The sequence below is a fragment of the Odontesthes bonariensis genome, chromosome 8, assembly GCF_027942865.1.
Source record: "Odontesthes bonariensis isolate fOdoBon6 chromosome 8, fOdoBon6.hap1, whole genome shotgun sequence".
Lineage (NCBI taxonomy): Eukaryota > Metazoa > Chordata > Actinopteri > Atheriniformes > Atherinopsidae > Odontesthes > Odontesthes bonariensis.
Window position 1 is genome coordinate 5,070,020 of NC_134513.1, and position 19,639 is coordinate 5,089,658.

A 19,639-nucleotide genomic window follows, 5' to 3' on the forward strand; every position below is an offset into this window, starting at 1 on the left:
TTCAGAACACACAAATAAAAAAATAAATGTGTGTGAGAATCACTTTTATAGCCACACATTCCGTATACGTTGGACTATATATCACAAGGCAAATGATTGCATCATTAACCTACTTAAAGCCTTGATTAGTCGAATTAAATGAGAATAATGCCTTTGATGTTCGTTTCCACCGTCTAAATTGGGAGAATATTAGCTGCAGCTGCAGATGAAAATCCTGAAAAAGCACGCCGGCTATTTTCCTGTTAACAACAAAAAATATGAAGCCGGACATAATTTGCACGCAGTCGGTGTGTTTAAAAGTAATCGTCCCCACTGAGAAACTGGCCCTCAGCCCTCGTGTTGAAGCACACGCAGAGCTATGACTGCAGTCTGAATGATACTGTATCCTGCATGCGACCCACAGTGCAGCGCCACTCTGCGCCTCTGTGTAAATTAACCTTTGATTGTGGTGAGCAAGAGATTGCAGAAGAAAAACAGTCATCACAGACAGCCATGTATACCATGAGCATGCTGAGTGCATATACGCATGTGTATGGTGCTGTCAGTTGTCATTTGTGTGGATGGATTCCATGCAGGAAGGATACATTGCGCATCTGCCTGGTATATGGTCTGATCCGGCTGGTTGACGTGCTGCATGGCGATGGCGTGGGGGAACTCGTTGAGCATCCGCTGCTGGAAAGCCTCGAGCCTCTCGTAGTCATGGCCGCGGCACACAAACTCCTTGTTCTGCAGCGGAAGGGAGCAAAGGGAGCAGTGTGGGGTAATTTTGACATCTAGTGGCCGCGGGGTGCAACTGCAGCCCCGTTTGCAAACTCCACCAAGGACAGACAGTGTGTGTTACATCATTAAATAGCACTGAATAAGGGAGATGCTGAATGTCACCTTACACTGGAGGAGTCTTATGTAAGTGAAGTCAATTCTTCCTGCAGGTCTCTTTCTTTCTTGAACATGGGAGAAGTGCTAGCCTATTCATTAGAGAGGGAATGTGGAGATTTCTTTACCCGTAAGAAGAAAGGAAACTTTTTTCCGTAGAATCCGACTCTGAAGAATTCAGGTTCTAATCTTTGCTGATCCATAATCTTGTCATAAAGAGAAGCTTCCATCATCTGGCAAAGAAAATCACAGTCAGTGCTGTACATCAACCCACAGTGTGTAAACAAAAGGTACGAACAATGATTGAGTAGGTCATTAAACAACCCCACAGTCCTCTCCTCCAGGAGCTTACCCTCATTTTGCTTAAGTTCCTGTAGTCGTAGTAAGACTCATACTGGTCTGCCAGCTCCCTGCAAAGGATGATGCCATTCTCCCAACACTGAGGACGCAGATAAATACAAATAAACAACATATCAGCAAAAGGCTTGGCAAGAACCTCCTCGAGATTCGAGTCCTGCTACACCACATGCCTTCCACTCGATGGCAATAGCGAGTCAACAAAATCAGAAGTCAAACACGGCCTCTCTTTACGCAGATACTGCACACGCAGCAGCCAAGCTGTCTTGCTAATTAAATGAAAAGCTTTCCTTTCCCGCTGCCGTCCTATCCCCTGGCGGCGGCGCTGGCAGATGGCATAGCCGGTGAACGTGAAGGAAAATTGGACAATGAGTAACGAGGGGAGCGATTCTAATGATTCCGCAGAGCAACATTATTTCATCTGGGATGGTGTTTCTAATCTATTTTTTAAGTTTATACACTTTCTATAACGCCACAGCCTCAAGAGTGCAGAACAATGCCAAAGATAGTCAAGATGAGGAGGTAAAACTTAAAAAGTGCCGCACAGAAAGTAGATCTTATACCACGCTGCATCCTGAATCAACGGAGCTGCGTTCGAGCTTCTCGTCTCGGTGCTGACTGCTTGCCAAAAGCGGCACTAATCGACGCATGTCACGCTTCAGCTGCCAGTCCTGACATGATCATCATCTCTCACAAGATTTCTGTCAGGAATAGTGGGGAATACTGTTGACTAATGTAAACCTTAAATGAGTTGCATCCACTGCAAATTGCCTGATTAAACCGAGGAGGCATTCATGCCATCAGCTGCCGCTCACAACAGGGAAGAAATTAACTGCTTAAAGCTGGGCTCATCAGAAGGGATTTCACTTCATGGAACAAGCAGGGAAACTCCTGTGCCGTCAGTCTTCTTCCATCCTGGCGCATCTGCATTTCAGCTGGCATTAGCATGCATGCAATGTGTTCAAATCTTTGTTTTCATGGCTAAAAAGGTATTTATCCCGCAAAATCCGTACATAGAAGACATGTGCCCTGTTAGCTTGGAATATAGTTGTAATAAAACCGAACATACCGTTGCTTCACTCTGGGATTGTGCATTAACGGGCGTTTAGCAGTGTTAAGTCTGCCGTTTCTCCAGACAGAGCTTATTTAATTGGATTGTTTTGACCCAGCTGAGTGCAACAAAAGTGCAGGAGAAAAAAAAACGCTTTCATGTTTTTTTTCTGTTATGCAAGTCAACAATAAAATGCAAATGTAGCGAAAGGAAGACTGTGGAGAGAAAACAGCGGTATATTCCAGCTCACCTTGCCCCTGTCAAAGTTCTGGATGATAGTGAGATGCAAATACTCTTTTCTTTGCCACTCGCTCTGCATGGGATAGTTGAGGAACTCCCTGAGCGGCCTATCTGACCACTCCAATAACTCATCATAGAGCAGCAGGGTGTAAGACGCCTCTGTGAGACACAGAAACACACACAGGAAAACAGTAAAGAGGTCGTTCTTATCTAGAAACAGCAGTTGGTACGTTTTAAAGAAAAATGTGAACAATAGCCACACACAGCAAGTCAACAACAATTCTGTCCTGTGGGCGTACCTGTGTAGTTTTGAGCTTTCAAGTGCAGGTCGTACAGTTTGTGAATGTAGCGGATGTACATTTCCTCTTTGTTCAATTCTGTTTTGTAGAAGTTCTGGCAGTGGCAGCGGGCGGTTCGGCCAAGTAAGAAAGTCACAGGAGAAAGGAGGCAGGGAGATTACGGCAATTACCTTTATGAGCTTAGCAATGTCAACGAGCGCAGAAGTTAAAAGTGTTCTTTAGCCGTGACATAACAACACATTTGCACTTCTCTTCCAGCTGCCCACGTATCCACGTGCAGATGTCTGTAGTTACATAATTTAAAGCTCTTAGCACGCATTTATGTTTCCGTTCCACTGAGCAGGAAGAACCATTACATATCCCACAAAATCCTTAAAACTATTACATTTCAGAAATACAAGGAGCACTCAGCTGATGAAATAAATCCATAAAGACAGCGTTTTCAGAAATAAAAAGGTATAAAGGCTTGTCAGAGAACTGTTCGAGTCAACGGAGAACTATTGATCCTTTTAAAAGGTCACATTTTTTCTCACAATAGTTGATTGTATTAGTGTCCCAAATGTGTTTTTTTTGCAATCATTAATCTAATAAAGTCTAGTATAGTAGATATTCAAAGGAATAGTTTGACATTTCAGGGGTAATACTTTGTCTTCCTCTGCCGACCACTTACAAGGCGCCATTTCAAGTCTTTACGCTCTGTTAGCTCATTTATGCTAAGCTAAGCTAAACTAAACAAACTAGCAGTTTCTAGTGACATATTTAGATGTTCAACATGATGGATATGAGAGCAGTACCCATCTCATCAAATTTTCAATAGCAAAAGGCAAACAAGTGTCTGTATTTTCTATTAAACACTTTTTTTTTGTCCAAACTACTCACATCCAACAAGCTAGTGAGTGAAAACAAGCCCTTTGGGCACAAGCAGTGAGTCTCCATAACGGCGTCTCTCTTGCTTGAGATTTTGTGAGAGTCCAGACTCCTTGCAAGCTAAATATCTCGCCCAAATAAAAAATATGTACGGTTTTCTGACAACATGCTCTTTGCTTTTCTTAACAAACCTTCACCCAATTCACCTTAAACTTGGTAGTCATTGCAATTGAATGATAAAATTTAACTTTCCACTGGAAAATGTAATGTAAAATGTAACTTTCCTCAAGAGAATACCTACATGTGAAGCATTTTTCCGTTTTAGTTTGCTTTGGAGTCATTGAGAGGACATAAAATAAGATCAATTCTAGCTACAGGACAAGGTACGTGACTGAGTTTCAAAGAACTGACTTTGTAAAATCCTCTAAAAAACACACACAGAGCAACTGTTACTCACCAGTAAACTGACAGTGCATCCAATCTTTTTGCCATCCACCTCCCCCAGCTTCATACAATCCCTAAAAAAGATGCATAAAACATAGAGAAATAGATAAAACGATAAGGAAAGGATTGAAAAAAAGGGAGGGATAGACCTGTCTCTCACCTGTAGTCCAGCAACCTCTCCATAAGGCGAGTGACAGTCGCAATCAGAGAGATCCCACTCTCCCTCCAGGTCTCTCTCTCAATCTTCTTCAGCAGGCTGCAAAGATAAATGAAGAAGGACAGAACAAGACAGAGAGATGTGAAGACAAGGGGAGACAGAGGTGAGATAGAGAATGAGAAAAGAAACGGTAATGGAGGAGACAACTTGGAACAGAAAAGCAGGCAAAACAAAGAGGAAATCAATCTCAGTCATGCCACTGTCACCTATGCTTTTTGGCCTGCTGGAGTTCAAGAAAATGACCAAAAGATTCACAATTACAGTGGCACTGATATGCCACCTACTTAGATTTTTAGAGCCGATTGGTTAAGTTAACGTAAGGTGGACAAACACACGGTTGTTCCCCGTTTCCCCTCACACAGACGACACAGAGAACAAACAGGAGAGCATCTTACCTAGGGTACGGACCAAACAGAGGAATTCTACTCCAGGCGGGAAGCATAGGCGGAATAAATTAATATTAACATGATTAAAATCAGCACACACTCACACGTTAGTCTAGGGGTTAGTGGAGTTAGTCAGCAGGAAACTAAAGAAAAGTATGCTGAAATAAAGGGAAATTAAATAAACTGTTCATTCATAAAATAACAGACACTTACAGTGCAGACTAGATGACTTAATAATCATCGTCTCCAATGCATAATTACGTTACACAGCACAATACAGATTAGGTATAATATTATTTCAATTGAATGCAGCGATGATGAGCTACTCTGTAATGTCTCACATGTAAAAAATGGTGGGAAAAAGAATGATTCGCTATGTAAAGACAAGTGGACAATTAAAGCAGACGCCTCTGTAAGTATTATCAAGATCACACTTTGATTTGCAGCTGTGTGTAGAAGAGAGACGCACTATGAAAACGAACAAATGAGTCTGAAATATGACCTCATTTAAGTTCAAACGCTGGCAGCCCACAATGAAAGGCAACATTAAAGAAATGAACAAGGGCTGCGAAATAAAATTAAATAAAATCAGGGATTCACACACACACACACACACACACGGGCGCATGCAGTAACACGAATGTAGAAACACAAGGACAGAATGAGGAGGTGTGAGTGAGGATGATGAAAGTGACTGAATATCCACCACTTACCTCTCATTAGGTTACTCAATATGAACTTACTATGCATTTCCAACAATAATAAAAAAAATTGTACATTTGAAAGCCATTTTTCCTCATTAACTGCTCGCTCTGAAAGGATCCTGATCCATCTATCCCCTTTGTCGATGCAAAATCAAGGTAAAAGCACAAATCTTTTACACCCACTTGCAGGTATAATAAAGCGTTTACAGGGACGAGCGACCTGTGAATCTCAGCCCACGCAGTAATTACCCTGCGAGGCCCTGCGTGGGTCGCATCATTTAGGTCAGAAGACTCGATAAACAGCCACTGCAACTGTCTGGCTCTGCTGGTATCCTGAACTCACCTCTGCAAAGCAATTACAGGAGGCCCCGTGGGCTTCGAGGGCTAAATTATTGAACACGCTTTTGAGAGCACCCAACTGTTGTTTACTGATTCTTTGAATAACTCACATGCTGTTGAAGAGTTCCCTGTATGTCTCGTCTCCCTTGCCGTCAGACATCAGGCTGTCCAGCTTGTCAATCAGCTTGGCCTCCACCTGCAAGGAGAAAGCATTTAAAAGTGTTTTTTAATTGACTTTTTATTCGTTTTTACTCAGTAACATACACATATGTGCCAGTTGGGCACAACAACATAACATGACTTGACGAAGGGAGGATTGTGCACTAAGTAAAACGGCAGAATCAACATAAGCACATCATACATAGAAATATAAGGATACTTCTCAAAAATAGGGAAAAAAATTTACGGAGTGTCTATTTGCACCCCTGGTACAAATAGCCTTGGCCACACAGCTGAGCTATTCACACCCCGTGACGTAACACCAAAATAAAAGCTGCTGGCATGGCGGACAACCGTTTTTTCATCATCAGAAAGTGAAGAATACTGCTAGGTTTCGGCACTAATATCTGTTCCAATTAAAAACTAGATGCAAACGTTGTGTTTTATTTTCATAATCGATGTTCAGTGAACACATTACAACCGTCAGTTTGTTAGTTTTTAGAAATTTCGCGATCATGACGTTCAGCCATATTAACTATAAAGTTACCTGCACACCACAGATATGTTATTGGATCAACTAGCGTAGTGGTAAGCGATTTGGGTGAAGATGCAGGAGTCTCGGGTTCAATTCTTGCCCGATGCGTTTTGGAAGTGATAGTGCGCATACCAACGTCTCTGCAGAGAAGCCGCGCAATTTGAAAAACAATTCAGTTCTCAAACGGAAGTTTTGATTGCAACAATTAGCTAGTGCACCAGGGTGTAAATAGCACACTTTGCTATAAATAGCATACATTATTCTGAATGTCTATTAGCACCCCTGGTACAATAACCTTACACTATTCACACCACTGATCTATAAAGAAGGTTCTTTATAGATCAGTGATTCTTCACACCCCGTGAATTACCACCAAAAACACCTTGCTCGTGAGCGCAAAGGCCATTGCGGACATTCGTTTTTTCTTCATCAGAAAGCGAAGAATTCTGATGGCACTAATATCTTTTTAAATTGAAATATAGATGTCTTTCTTAACTCTTAGCTGAGGACATCTCTGGCCTAATGGATAGCGACGTAATCCTCCATACGGGAGACAGTGGTTCAACTAGCTATCATTTCCTGCTAAATCACCTCTCCCATTTTTCGTTATGATTATTAGCTATAAAACCAAAGCAACCATGAAAAAAAACTTTATCTGCCATTTCAGTTTATTTTTTCATAATCATCCTTGGGTTCAATTTGAATGCGAGTAGTAGATCGAGATAACTTATGCCCTGTTGCTTGAAGCATATACCTTTGCCCTCCGGCATTGGTATCCCTTTATTGATCACCTCACGTTTGGATAGAAAGTCCATATTTTGAGAAATGTTTCCATTTTTGCGATCAAGATCAAATATGTGTAGAGGAAGAGAGGCATTTTTTTTTAAATTTAGGTGCACGAGTGCTCCTGGAAAAAAAGTTAGTGTAGAGCCCTGGTCAGAGGCATTTTGGCGCCGGTTTTGGAGAGGCTAAACTATTTGAAGTTACCCCGGTGCATACACTTCTAATTGCACCGGGGTACAAATAGCATACACTTCTAATTGCACCAGACGGGGTATCAATAGAACACATTGCTGAGTGCACCGGGGTACGAATAGCATTCACTTCTATTTGCACCAGGGTACAATCAGCATACAGTGCTAATTGTACCAGGGGTGCAAATAGCCTTACCCAAAAATTTAAAATAAAATCTTAATAGAGGGTTTGAGCTAGATCTATATCGATCTATATGAAATCAGGTCTTATAGTTGACACGTAGCTGAGCCATTTCTCTTTAAAAATATCAGTTTGTTTCTTAATTTCAATGTAATTCTCTCCATAAAATATATATTATAAATGACTTCAATCCACTCATTTATTATTGGTTTTTCTAGTCAGAGCCTTTTTACACCCTTCTAACAACACTCTCAAAAGGTATTTGTCTCGCTTCGTGTCTTCAAGTCCATCCAGATCACAAAGGTACATAACTTTGAAGTTTAGAAACATTTTCCTTTTAAAAACAGTCTCCAGGACTGGGGTGGATTAACTCCACCTAAGCACAATCCGATCGAGCTGAATTTCACTGGCTTTCTACAGAACTAAAGGCAGAAACATTCATGGGCACTAAAAGCACGCCACAGGGTTGTTCGGGAGGATTCCCGTTCCCTGGGAACGTCCGTGGGTTCAAGGACAGTCGCTGCCTGCAAAGGATGATTAATATTTCATTCATGGTTTTATTCATTTTGCCCATTTTGCCCCTGAAAAAACGATTTATACACGATATATATATTCACTTACTCTCTGTGTGCATTATGCAAATATAAACCGAATATGTTTAACTAATAAAATAACAGAAAACTGAGTCAGTGTCCACTTATTTCAGCACGTATTGTATTTCATTTCAGATTTTTACCCGTTAAGACCTTTGGCGTCGTATGGGTTCTCCTTTTCTTTTGTCATCTGCATTCAATACAGTTCAAATTTTAAACTCAAAACATGTGACAAGTAGCTGAACTGTCACTCATTAGTTTAGCAGCTTTGCTCGCCCACTAGCAGAGCTAAGTGATACCGTCTCCGTTGATTCCAATTTGGTTTATTTAACTGATAAACAAGAGTTTAAGGAGGTGAATGAATGGATCCAACAGCAGCTCACCTGCTTAAAATTGCCGCTGCGTCTCTGCTCCCAGTCCATCATGTCATGGAAGATAGGGATCATGACATTCCTTAAATCAGGTTGAGGCACCAGGGTCACCTCCAGGAAGGGCCCAATCATGGCTGGAATGAAGTTGAGCTTATGTTCCCCTGGAGGTGAGACACAGTTTGACACCGAGGTCAGACTCTCATCTTATTCCCGAACACGGCAGAATGTTCATGTCAGAGGCAATTTGGACAACTCTCCGAAGCAGACCTCCTTTTGTGAAATCCGCCGGGCTAAATCAGCTGAACTCAAACCTTTCTCCAATCTGGTTGAAGAACAGTGGAGTTTTGCAGTCGAATTGACATCAAAAAAACTAAATGAAGCGACTTCAAGGGGTACGTCAAATCGCCCAAAAATACACTTAAATGCAGCTGTTATTAAAAAACCACCGACATGGAACCATCAAAGGCTCGAGGAAGAACAAAGGCAATCACACAAAGCAGACTTGAAGCATAAATCTAGTCGCCATGGAGACGAATAGTTTTGGTTATTAAAAAAGCTCAAGTTCAAAGAAAAAAAAAAAAAAAAAGAGTTCCTTGTTTGCTTTTTGTTTCCCACAAACTTCAAGAACTTCGCCGTTGAATCTGAAGAGCAACAATTATCAACAGACACGTGAATGTAGGTCATTCTTTTAAAGATATCTGTGCAGGACCACTGCAGGAAGCCCGATAGAACAAAGTGCAACAATCCGCCTGAAACACACACACTGAGGCCATCACCTCACCTAAATTCTGCCACATGCTGAAGATCTCACAGCCCATCATCACCCTCATGTCTCCATACCTGCGTGAAATAATATCACAGTTATCAATGTTTCCCCACCGCAAGGCAAATACTGAGCGTCTATGGCAGACAAGCAACACTTACTTTTCCAGAATCTTCTTCCTCTTGGAGGGAGAGAAGGACTCCAGCTGAAGACAAGGCTGGTTGATAAATATTACGGACAGATAGAAATACGAATCCCACACCTGAAAATGAAGAGAACAGCACCTTGTCAATGTGCAGAAACTTGCTGTCAAACTCAAGTTTTCAGGATTCAGGAGGATAAATTTGGCGTTCTTGGATTCATTCTTGGATACTTAATATGTGTGCTTTAGTAGCATGTTGGCATCTGAACAAATCACTGATAAATGTCTCTATAAGTACAAATCTTCCTGTGAATAAGTGGAAAAATAAGGCTGCGTCAGTTCTCAGATTCCCACCTTGTAGTCAAACTTGTCACCGAGGAAGTTCTTCCTCAACGCATCGGAAAGGTAGAGGACGGTTGTGATAATGACACTGACGGAACAAGAAGGACACAGAAGAGATAAATGCATCACCGTGAGTTGGATCCAATATAAACTCTAGGTAGCCTGTAGTAATGTATAGACTAAGAAGTGCTTTCTGAGTGAGTGAATGAGTGAAAGACCACTTTGAGGGGTCAGCTTGACTAGAAAACACGATATAACTGCAGCCCATTTACTGTTTGAATGTCAAACTGATGTTGCAGACTAAGTTTCCTTCTTATTTTCAACTGATTTCTTTGTTTATCTCTGTGGCGAGTCGTCGTACTTGTTTGTGACCAGTCGCATGACAGCCCAGTCTTTAGGAAACATCTCTGGTCTTATTAGGATCCTGAAGACCGTGAAGATGTGAAGGAGGAAGTCCTGCAACAGAAACACACGAACAATAGGCAGTTAAGGCGAAATGTGGACCATCTGATGACGTCATCACGCTTTAAGCAGCCTTTTCATGTTCGGTCTGGGTGTGTGTCTCTCTCCATGGTGCTGAAATATTGGACTCAAGCTTAGTTAATCTCTACAATACCTCATTCATTTTTTTCATTTTAATCTAATTAATTAGTACTTGTTTTCACATTTTCTGCCTTAATTGATATATTTTTATGTGTTTCAACACTATTCCATTAAATAAATCAAGGGAAGCTTTGCGAATGCTAAACAGATGTGGGAGAAGGACAGAGATGGATATGGCAGCCTCACCCTCAGGTCGTCTTTGCTGCTGAAAGCCTGCAGCAGCTGCTGGTAGTGCCTGTCACTCATCTGTCGCAGGAGCGCCAACAGACATGCCACAAACTCTCCCTGACGGCACAAAACACAAAGCGAGAGAAAGAGAAGGCCGTTTGAATGTAGTTTATGAAGGATTATCTTCTGAGTTTTTAACCACTTACACAGAAATGACACGAGTATAAGGAATGGCGGATTATTCACTTGCCTCTTCCTCTCACTGCAGCTTGATTTAATCGTTAAAAACATCTGTCTGCTTTTGTTTGCCTTGTGCTTCATTTGTTAAAGCGAGCCCTTTGTATCTCCTGCTTTTTTTCAATGTGCAAAACATAAACACGCAAATGGGAACCAGACCGAGCTGCGGCTCGGAAGTCTATTACAGATGGAAAAAAAAAACATCCAATTATGTTTGTGTTTCCATCATCATGATCTCATTATTAACCAACTTCATAATCATTGCCATTAATATCAATAATGTGAGAGGAATCAAAGCTAAATAAACTCCCTAATTAGTCTTTCATAAGATCCAGAACTATTTTGAGTCGCACACACAGATACAGACTGATGCACAGGATTACAATCACATACAGTGACATCCTGGAACTGCAGTCTCATGGCAGGTCCGGCGGGCTGGGGCCGGTTGCTAATTTCCAGGATGGTCCTCAGTAAAACTCCCAGCAGGCTTTCCACAATTAGCTCCACTTCCTCAGAGACGGCAGGCTCCTACACAACAGAGAAAACACAAAACTTGGAACTGAATTGCAAGCGGCGGTAATAAAAGTTTCAGCATTCAGTCAAGAAGAAACCCTTTGATACTTCATTTCATTCAACCTCAGATCCGAGTCTGAAGCTGCTGCCTTGTCCTTCTTTTTTTTAATCTAGTTTAAATTAGTCTTGAACCGGAAAGGGAACTACGTTTCGGGTCATCGCGGTACGTTCTGAAACTACGAAGGAACTGAGAAAGGAAAAGGATAAAAGAAGGCGGAAAACAAAAGCTAAAGAGTCGACTAAAGATGAAAAGCAGCTCAAAGAGAGTGAGGGAAAAACTGTGCGTGTGCAAATGTGCGTCCATCTCCCTGTAGTCTCTCAGACAGGTCTTGGAAGGAGTGATAATAAGAAGGAGTCTCACTGGCACATTGGCTACCACTGCTGTCACCTCCCTTTAAACACGCTGCCACTCTGTGCTTGCTGTGTGTTTTCCACCAGCAGCCCGTCTGGCAGCAAACAGTCCGAGCCAGAAAACGTCAGCTGCGACTCAAAGTCACCTGGACCGTTCCAACTGCCGAACCGATGGGTCTCATGAGTGAACTGCACACCTGCCAGTGTCCTGGTTACCAAAGACTAATTGACGATATGCAGGAAAGCAATCTGCTGGTGTAAGGTTTAGCCAAGAAAACCGGTGAGACTCATTTCTGCATCTTTAGCCGCTTTCGGACAGAGCCGTTATAAGAACGGTCCTCCTCGAATTCCGTTCTGATAGCTGCCCTTCCCCAGGGGAACCGTTTCAGTTTGCATTCCCACATGAGTCGGATCTGATGGGGACTGATGCGGGACTGATGCACACAGAGAGAGTCAGGAGACGAAGGATGGAGGACAGGCCATACTTCTTGGTTTCATGAAGGAAGGAGAGCAGAGCGCCGCAGACAAAGGAGACCACGTGGAGGTTTAACTTATTAAACACGCCAAGGTTGTGTCCGTGTCGTATGAGGAAACATTTCAGCCGTGACAACATGACAAGCGGCGGAGCTACTAACCACCAAACACCTCCGTCAGATGTGTTCCTATGGAAACCAGAACAGACCCAGCTGAGGAGAAGGAGCTGAAATGGTTCCAGGAACTGAGGGCCGTGGTCCAGAGTTCCTGTATGTGCGAATGCGGGAAAAAACGGCCCCGTTCCTTAACCCTTGTGCGGTCTTAACATTCTGTTTACTCCCTTTGTCCTACGGGGCAAAAATGACCCGCCCTACCAAAGCCCCAAAATAAAGCAACTTAATTGAATTTTATATCCAAAATCTATTTTGTATGATGAAACCTGTTATTTATCTATTCAACTCAATTCAACACATCTTTTATCATGTATTTTTTGTTACACAATACAAAAAGACAATCACCAGTTTTCAGGATTACACTTTTTTTTTTTTTTTTTTTTAACCACAAACCAACTGTCAGTTGGACCAACAGTTTTCTTGTTTTCAGTTTTCTTTTACATAATAAAGGTTTATTATTGCTATTATATAAATGTGAAGTAATTACTTCTGAATTAATTATATTGAAAGGGAAAAAACTGAACTTTTTTCTGGTGTTTAAATGTTTTTATAATTCACGGCTCAAAAATGACCCATAAGACAATCTTTGTACCCTAGTGGTGTACAGCCCACATGGAAACATAAACAAAAATAACGTGTGACTTTTTCTAATGATGGGGTCCCTTTAGGAAAAGTCATAACATTTCAAGTTGGAAAAAGATAGTTTAAGGTATTTTTTCTACAGCTAAACATGGTAGTGGGTCACTTTTGACCCACAAGACAACAGGAGGGTTAAAAGATTATAGGAACTGCCAAAGGTTCCTACAGTGCGAATGCAGCTTTTGACACTCTACAAAGTTAGAATGGTCGGAATTCTAACAGACAGCCTTGGAAATAGAAGCCTGAATCCAGGACACATGAAATGACCCATTTCTCGAAGGATGGGCAGCTCGTACAGTACGATGGCTCCCGGTTGCCAGTGTAATACTCACCACGGGGCTGCTTTCCTCCTTCTTTACGAGCGAGAGCATGCTGGTGAGGATGCGGGCACACATGACCAGGTCTCTCTGCTCCTGCATGTGGGTCTGGAGGACCCGGAGCACCACGGGCAGCAGGATGCATCGCGACTCTGCAACACAAAGGAGTCCTCAGACATTAACAGAAGTGCTTTCTGGCTTCGCCGCCACACTTAATTAACATCACTAATGTAACTCTTGTGTAACGTTAATGTGGTCGGCATGAGGGATGTTTTTCTTGCTACTCGTAGCCTCCGGGAGCATGTGGGAAATGAAACACTGACATAGTAATTTGAATAATTGTAAAGCCATTATTAAGAGCAATTTTATGGATTTGCATTCACTGAAGGGTTCCAGTTAGCTAAGATGTGCCATTAAATGTCCCCACATGGGGAGCACACAATCAAGCAGCAAACTACAGGACAGAAGAAGCTTCATCTTCTGCATTTTGTGCATGAAGTTACCGGTTCCGTGTTTGTGTGCACGTACCAATCCGAGTTTTTACCTGGGTTAATGTACAGCTGGCTTTCCACTGTCTTGGTAATGCACTGCAGCTTGACGGCCTCCAGGGGACTGTCGGGGTGGACAGCTGTGGGAAGGCTGGCCAGTGTCTCCCTGATGAAACCGGCCACCTCGCGCACTGTGAAGATCTTCAGCAGCTCGCCATAGATTGCCGGGAACGTCCGCAGGAACACCGCCTGGACGGAGAGAGGGCAAATTCAGTCAAATGGGGGCTTAATCGAACAGATACCATCTGTTATGGTCAAAGACATTTAGATCTTCGACACATGGAAGGCAAAATGAAGATGATGGAGCTCCAGAGTGGAGTTTTTCCTCCTTTTAAGTATTTTCAGAAAGAACAAAAACTGGTTCAGATATTAAAGGTTGTTTGTACGAACAGACACTATAGATACAATTTCAAAATGCTACCAAACACAGTGCACTTATTGCTCTATATATCACAGCACAAAACAACTCTGTCATGTTAATTATACGACCGTCAGGCCAAATTCCCTGTGTTGATGAATTGTGTAATTATATAGCTTTGTGCAGCGCATGTCAATGTGCTGCATGCGAGGTCTTAACTGGGATTAACAGTAGCCTGCCCTGAATCCTCCCACAGCTATTGTTATGTTGAGGATACAGATTAATCCAGATCAGAAGTCAGTGGGGGAATGAAACGGAGCTTTTCAGACCAGCATGGACAGGGCACAGCTGGAATATCTAATGATAGTGTCTCCAGCAGCCTCGCTGTGATTCTAACAGGATTACTTCAACTGTTTCAATAACTCTTTCCGACAGGCTGTTAACTGCAGCCGAGTGTTATACCAGTTCAAAAAGATAGAAAAACACACACAGACGGTGTTTGCTGACGCTACGACACAACCGCACAAGCATCTGTTTCCCGGTGTGTAATTAGGATTATCTTTGGCATCTTTAGCTTGTTTGTTTTGGTCTCGTTTGAAATCAGTGAAGGCGGCCGCCCCGCCGTGCAGACCTCCCACCGGAAAAAGGAAAAGCTGTCACAGAAATTCCTCCTCCGTCTCCGGAGCCTCCGGCAGCGTGAAATTCAATTACAGCCAATTTCTCCCCCATCACAACTGCATTAACGGTTCCTCCAGAAAGAAAACACACAACCACGGAGAGGCCCACGTTTACGCCCCAGACGGAGACGAGCGCCGCTGATGAGGGGTTTCAGGACGTGATTTCTCCGCCCACACACACCTGCGTCTGTGCGACGGGGCTGATGCCTTTGTTCTCCTGCGAGAGGAAGAAGCGGATGGACATGAAGAGCTCGTGGATGCAGACTCTGAACTCCTCCTCGTTCTGGCCTCCTGTGGCCAATGAGAAGAGCCGGCGAGACTGGATGATGTACTTGAAGATGTACTCGCTTGCCTGGAGGACAGAAAGAAGAGTGATTTAGTAGCACGCAAGTTAATGGGAGAGCTGGTCTGTTTTGAATAAAAAGCACTACAGGAGACAGTTAGATTGAAATATACTCGAGCTTAACTGAGTATAAAGCCAGAACCTTAAATGTTAAAGAATCGGCCGCTCTTTAAGTGACTTGTGAATGGAAACTGCAAACACGTCCGCAGAGTCTGCATTATTTATTAATCGCTGCGTGACAGACCAGCGTTTAATTCTGCTGCAGAATGTTTCTGCATTTATTACTGGAATGAAGTGATGAGGGTTCCCATCACCAGAGGCAGAGTGTTTCCACTGATTAAAACTGCATGTGGTATTATAGATGGAGGACGGGTGTGTCCCCTCACTTCTGGAGGGGAGATGAGTTCGCAGGAGTGAAACTAGCTTGTGTTTCTGGGCGGTATATTGGCGTATGTGTGTAAATTTAACAAAAAAAACAAAAAAAAACAAAGCTACGACTGCTCACCTTGAGCACCTGCTGGATGTGATCCTGATGCTCTGCATCAACGATGCGGTCCACGTACCACTTCAGTACTTTGATCAGGTCCCTGGAGCAGACACAGACACACATGCACAGCATCAACACCTCGAGCTGCATCACCTCCACGTAAGCGGACAAAAATACAGTCGATGAGGCAATACTGCGTTTTAAAATGCAACCCTCCTTCCCAGGATGGGCTCATCAAGTTCAGATGAAAACTATTAAACTTATTTCATCAACAGAGCTGAACTAAATGCTGCAGGTGAGGGCAAAGATCTCGGGGAATTCCAACAATGATGAATGACGAGCGCAATGTGAAGTCTTGTTTCACCTTTTTACTGCTTTCGGTTTTTCGCCGCATTTTAAATTGAAGTGAGAGGTTAAAGATATCTTCCCGATGAAGACGGTGAAAACAAATTAGAAGATTTATGTGTCATCTTATTAAAACGAGACACTAAAACAGTGTAAAACAGGTGGAGGTGGCAGCAGAGAGAGAAAAGATGAAGAATAAGAAGAAGACAGCACTTTTATCTTCACAGGTATAGAAGTGTGAAGAAGACAGCCAGCATGAACAGCATGTTGTGAATATATGTATTAGTGTGAATATGTTACGGATGGGAGGAAAAATGAGACCGTTTGTGTTCTCTTTTCCTCCACCAGGGGGAGCCATAAGCATACCATTGATTCCTTTAACTAACCTCCTTTAACAAGCCTGCTCATGCCATACCTTATCAAAACACAATATGTGGGCAAGGCCTCCGTACTCCATGCTGGAGAAATAAATAGATAAAGGGAGAAACTTTACACACCTGTAGGACAAAGCTCCAGCAAAGTGGCTCTCGATGTATGTGTCCATGACCGGCTTGAAGTGTTGGAATTTACTGTCCTGGAGGAGGTTGATGATATGAACCTAGAAATAAACAGAAAAGACGTATTTATTCTCAACGTGAAAGCTCAGCTCCTTAAAATACAGTTCTGGCCTTAAGGAGCTTTTCAGCTGTAAAATTAATCTAATTTCCCCACTGTGTGACACTCAGTATCAGCTTGTTTCAGCTTTCATTAATGATCTGAATGCTGAGTGGCATCCTGTCTGTCACATGTACAGATTTTTTTTAAGCTTATCTGAGTTTTTTTTTTTTTCTGGTCTGCAAACCGTTGGACACAGAGAACTGAATTAGTTCAAACCACAGAGGAAAAGTCCACTTGTCCAGTTACTTGGATTGATCTTGCAGCCACAAAAGCAAACTTGATAAGAGCGTGTGCTCAACAGAGGAGAAAGTGTGCCTGTGTATCAGGCCGATGTGGAGACAGACAGAAGTGGAGACACAAAGAAAGAGGAGAGAGGGAAAAAAGATCGATCTCAGTGCAGCATGACCGGGACGGGACTGGTTCAGCAAGCTGTGAAGCGTTACATCACTCGATCCTCCGGCACAATCAGACAGCAGTCGCCATATGGGCTAAAAAACGTTCTTACCAGTGAATCAAACACCTTGAGCCCATATCTCTGGGAGCTTTCATCCAAAATACCAAAGAGGGTGTCCAAGGTGTCTTGGAGAAACTTGTAAAAAGAGCAGAACAAAAGGGAGTTAGCGGCAGAGCTTCAGTATTTGGACAAAACCCATTTTCTGAACCTTTCAGAGTCCAAATACACAAGGACTGAAATCAAATGAGAAACACAAAAAAGTTCTCAGAGAAGCACAAACGAATCAAGGCAGAGAATCTGATTGCGGGGCCTACTTTCACAATCTCTGAGCCATCGATCTCTTTCAGCTTTGAGAGGCTGTCGTTGATCCTTTCAGGGTGCGCTCGCCACTTCAGCAGGTCCAACATATCACCTGGAGGAAGACAGCGAGAAGAAGAAGCTTAAAGAAAAGCACCGAAGTGACTCGCAGGAGCAGAAAACTGCAGCTCACATCTCAACAGAGAGCAAAATGCAGCTCGCATCACAAAGCAAACTCAATTACAGCCCCAGAATGCCACAGAATCCAAACAAATAACGACATTTTCGAGTGCTGTGGGATAAGAGAGATAGAAAGCCATTTTCCTAAGCCCAAATCCCCAGACAAACACATGAATAAAACATAAGCCGCAAGTAAAAAGTCTCTTAGTAGTCTCTTCAATTTGTCTGTGCGGAGACATTACTGTTTGTTTGTCTAAAAGCATGTCTCTAATACATCTATTTTCTGTTAAAAGCTCAGAAGTACATCCAGAATCAATTCAAGATGACAATGCACATTATAATGCAACTGCTGCCCATGTTTGACAGAGTGTAAACCAAACCAATCCCATTCTGCTCGCAGGCTGTGGAAAATCTGCAGGTAAATTGACTTCGATATTTCTCAACAGTAAGGAATGAAGTGCAGGTGTCATCCCCTGTTCTTAAACCTCACTGAAGTTAAACATTAAGTCGTACCTACCGCTTGGTCAACAGGCCCAACAGGCGCGTTAAATCCCTGTACACACAAGTACTTATTTCCTCTGGCGAGAGTTTAGAAGCACAGAGAAATAGATGCAACACGATCTTACAACCTGAGCCAAATGAGCAAAAGAGGCCGACGTAGTCTGGAGGATAGCTGCACTGACTTGATAGTTAAAGGATGCAGGTTTAAGACCAATATCTGGGAATTACACCTTAATTATTCAGGAGTCCTACAAGCTGTAAGGATGGCACAAAAGCAGTAGAGACACATAAAAGGAAAAAGTTGCAAAAACTGGTACCCTCCCTGCAGGTTTCCATCACCACCCATCTGAGCTGCGGCTGATTAGAACCGTAGATTGAAAATTGACTGCTGAGTCATTTGATCTGGGACTGAGTGCCGATTGTCCCTTTTTGCCAAAGAGAACAAAAGCCAGATGTTACTGAGTTTTTAATGGGTTTTTGCCCAGAGAGAACGGATCTTCAATGCAGATTCTTTCTCCATTTTAGGAGAGATTGTGCTGCTTTCTGTGTGATCCTGGGAGGTGGAATAAGGCCAACTGAACTTCTCTGTCTTGGTTCTTGAAGACGTTTTTTCCTCTCATGCAAAAGGCTCATTCGGTTCTAAGCTCGTTGGTGGGGAGTATCGGCTTATAACGTGTTTAGATGGTTTAGAAGTGAAGAAGCCTTTTGGATGAGAGGTGAAACGTCTTAAGCTCTTCGGATTACCGGGACCTGGATGATACTTTCTGTGTGGCCGCCAATGGGCAAGAGGCCAGGATGTTAAAGCCTGGGTCTGCTTTACCATTTTGCGTGAGCTTGGTGGAGCAGAGGAAGCTGGTGATCCAGAAAGACTCCTTCGGGCCTTTCAGCGTCTGATTGTTGGACGGGAGATTGGCCTTGGAGAACGGCAGCTTCAGATAACGCAAACAGTCAGCCAGGTTGGTGTTCTCCTCACACTAAAGAGCACGGAAAGAAGAGTAAGAAGAAGAATGAATAAAATCAATCGAATGCCAAAACCTTGTTCTGAGATGAATATTCGTACAGAAGCCAATTATGAAATGTTTGTGGGGACTGAGCAGCCTTGATACCCTGCACAGCTGAGGCTGCCTGAGATCCAAACCTACCACACAGTTTGGACTGATTCTTGAGAGTCTATTTCGGGTCTGAGGAGAAACTAGGCCATGCCAGCTTCATTGAGCTCGTCAGCAACTCTCCATCTGGCATTACAATGGGCCTTCACCCCCTTAACGACGGGGACAGACTCATCTAAGAAAGTTGTCGGGCACAGGTTTGGCCACCGACAGGAAAACAATTAAAACTGGAGTTTTTGTTTGCATACGCTGCTGAAATCCCTCCCAGCCAATGAAATGTATGATTGCCCATTTTTCTGTTTTCCACAAAG

The 19,639-nt window shown here is 42.9% G+C and overlaps 1 protein-coding gene across 6 annotated transcripts in view; it reads right to left on the reverse strand.

Moving 5' to 3' along the window:
* dock4b (dedicator of cytokinesis 4b) overlaps positions 1 to 19,639 on the reverse strand; it is a 102,453-nt gene that overhangs the window by 21,652 nt on the left and 61,162 nt on the right. For 4 of the 6 annotated variants that reach the window (XM_075471396.1, XM_075471393.1, XM_075471392.1 and 1 more), the window contains exons 17-40: positions 19,040 to 19,193; positions 17,556 to 17,653; positions 17,293 to 17,376; positions 16,628 to 16,728; positions 15,804 to 15,885; positions 15,137 to 15,307; positions 13,917 to 14,109; positions 13,388 to 13,524; positions 11,239 to 11,373; positions 10,627 to 10,725; positions 10,199 to 10,293; positions 9,850 to 9,925; positions 9,515 to 9,615; positions 9,372 to 9,430; positions 8,603 to 8,751; positions 5,888 to 5,973; positions 4,744 to 4,770; positions 4,292 to 4,387; positions 4,145 to 4,205; positions 2,821 to 2,914; positions 2,532 to 2,680; positions 1,226 to 1,312; positions 1,002 to 1,106; positions 585 to 726 (exon numbers count right to left, since the gene is read on the reverse strand). In XM_075471396.1, the coding sequence (XP_075327511.1) occupies positions 585 to 726; positions 1,002 to 1,106; positions 1,226 to 1,312; positions 2,532 to 2,680; positions 2,821 to 2,914; positions 4,145 to 4,205; positions 4,292 to 4,387; positions 4,744 to 4,770; positions 5,888 to 5,973; positions 8,603 to 8,751; positions 9,372 to 9,430; positions 9,515 to 9,615; positions 9,850 to 9,925; positions 10,199 to 10,293; positions 10,627 to 10,725; positions 11,239 to 11,373; positions 13,388 to 13,524; positions 13,917 to 14,109; positions 15,137 to 15,307; positions 15,804 to 15,885; positions 16,628 to 16,728; positions 17,293 to 17,376; positions 17,556 to 17,653; positions 19,040 to 19,193 (2,581 nt within the window). The remainder of the gene's footprint in view (positions 1 to 584; positions 727 to 1,001; positions 1,107 to 1,225; positions 1,313 to 2,531; positions 2,681 to 2,820; positions 2,915 to 4,144; positions 4,206 to 4,291; positions 4,388 to 4,743; positions 4,771 to 5,887; positions 5,974 to 8,602; positions 8,752 to 9,371; positions 9,431 to 9,514; positions 9,616 to 9,849; positions 9,926 to 10,198; positions 10,294 to 10,626; positions 10,726 to 11,238; positions 11,374 to 13,387; positions 13,525 to 13,916; positions 14,110 to 15,136; positions 15,308 to 15,803; positions 15,886 to 16,627; positions 16,729 to 17,292; positions 17,377 to 17,555; positions 17,654 to 19,039; positions 19,194 to 19,639) is intronic. The other 2 variants (XM_075471398.1, XM_075471395.1) reach the window with 1 other exon arrangement.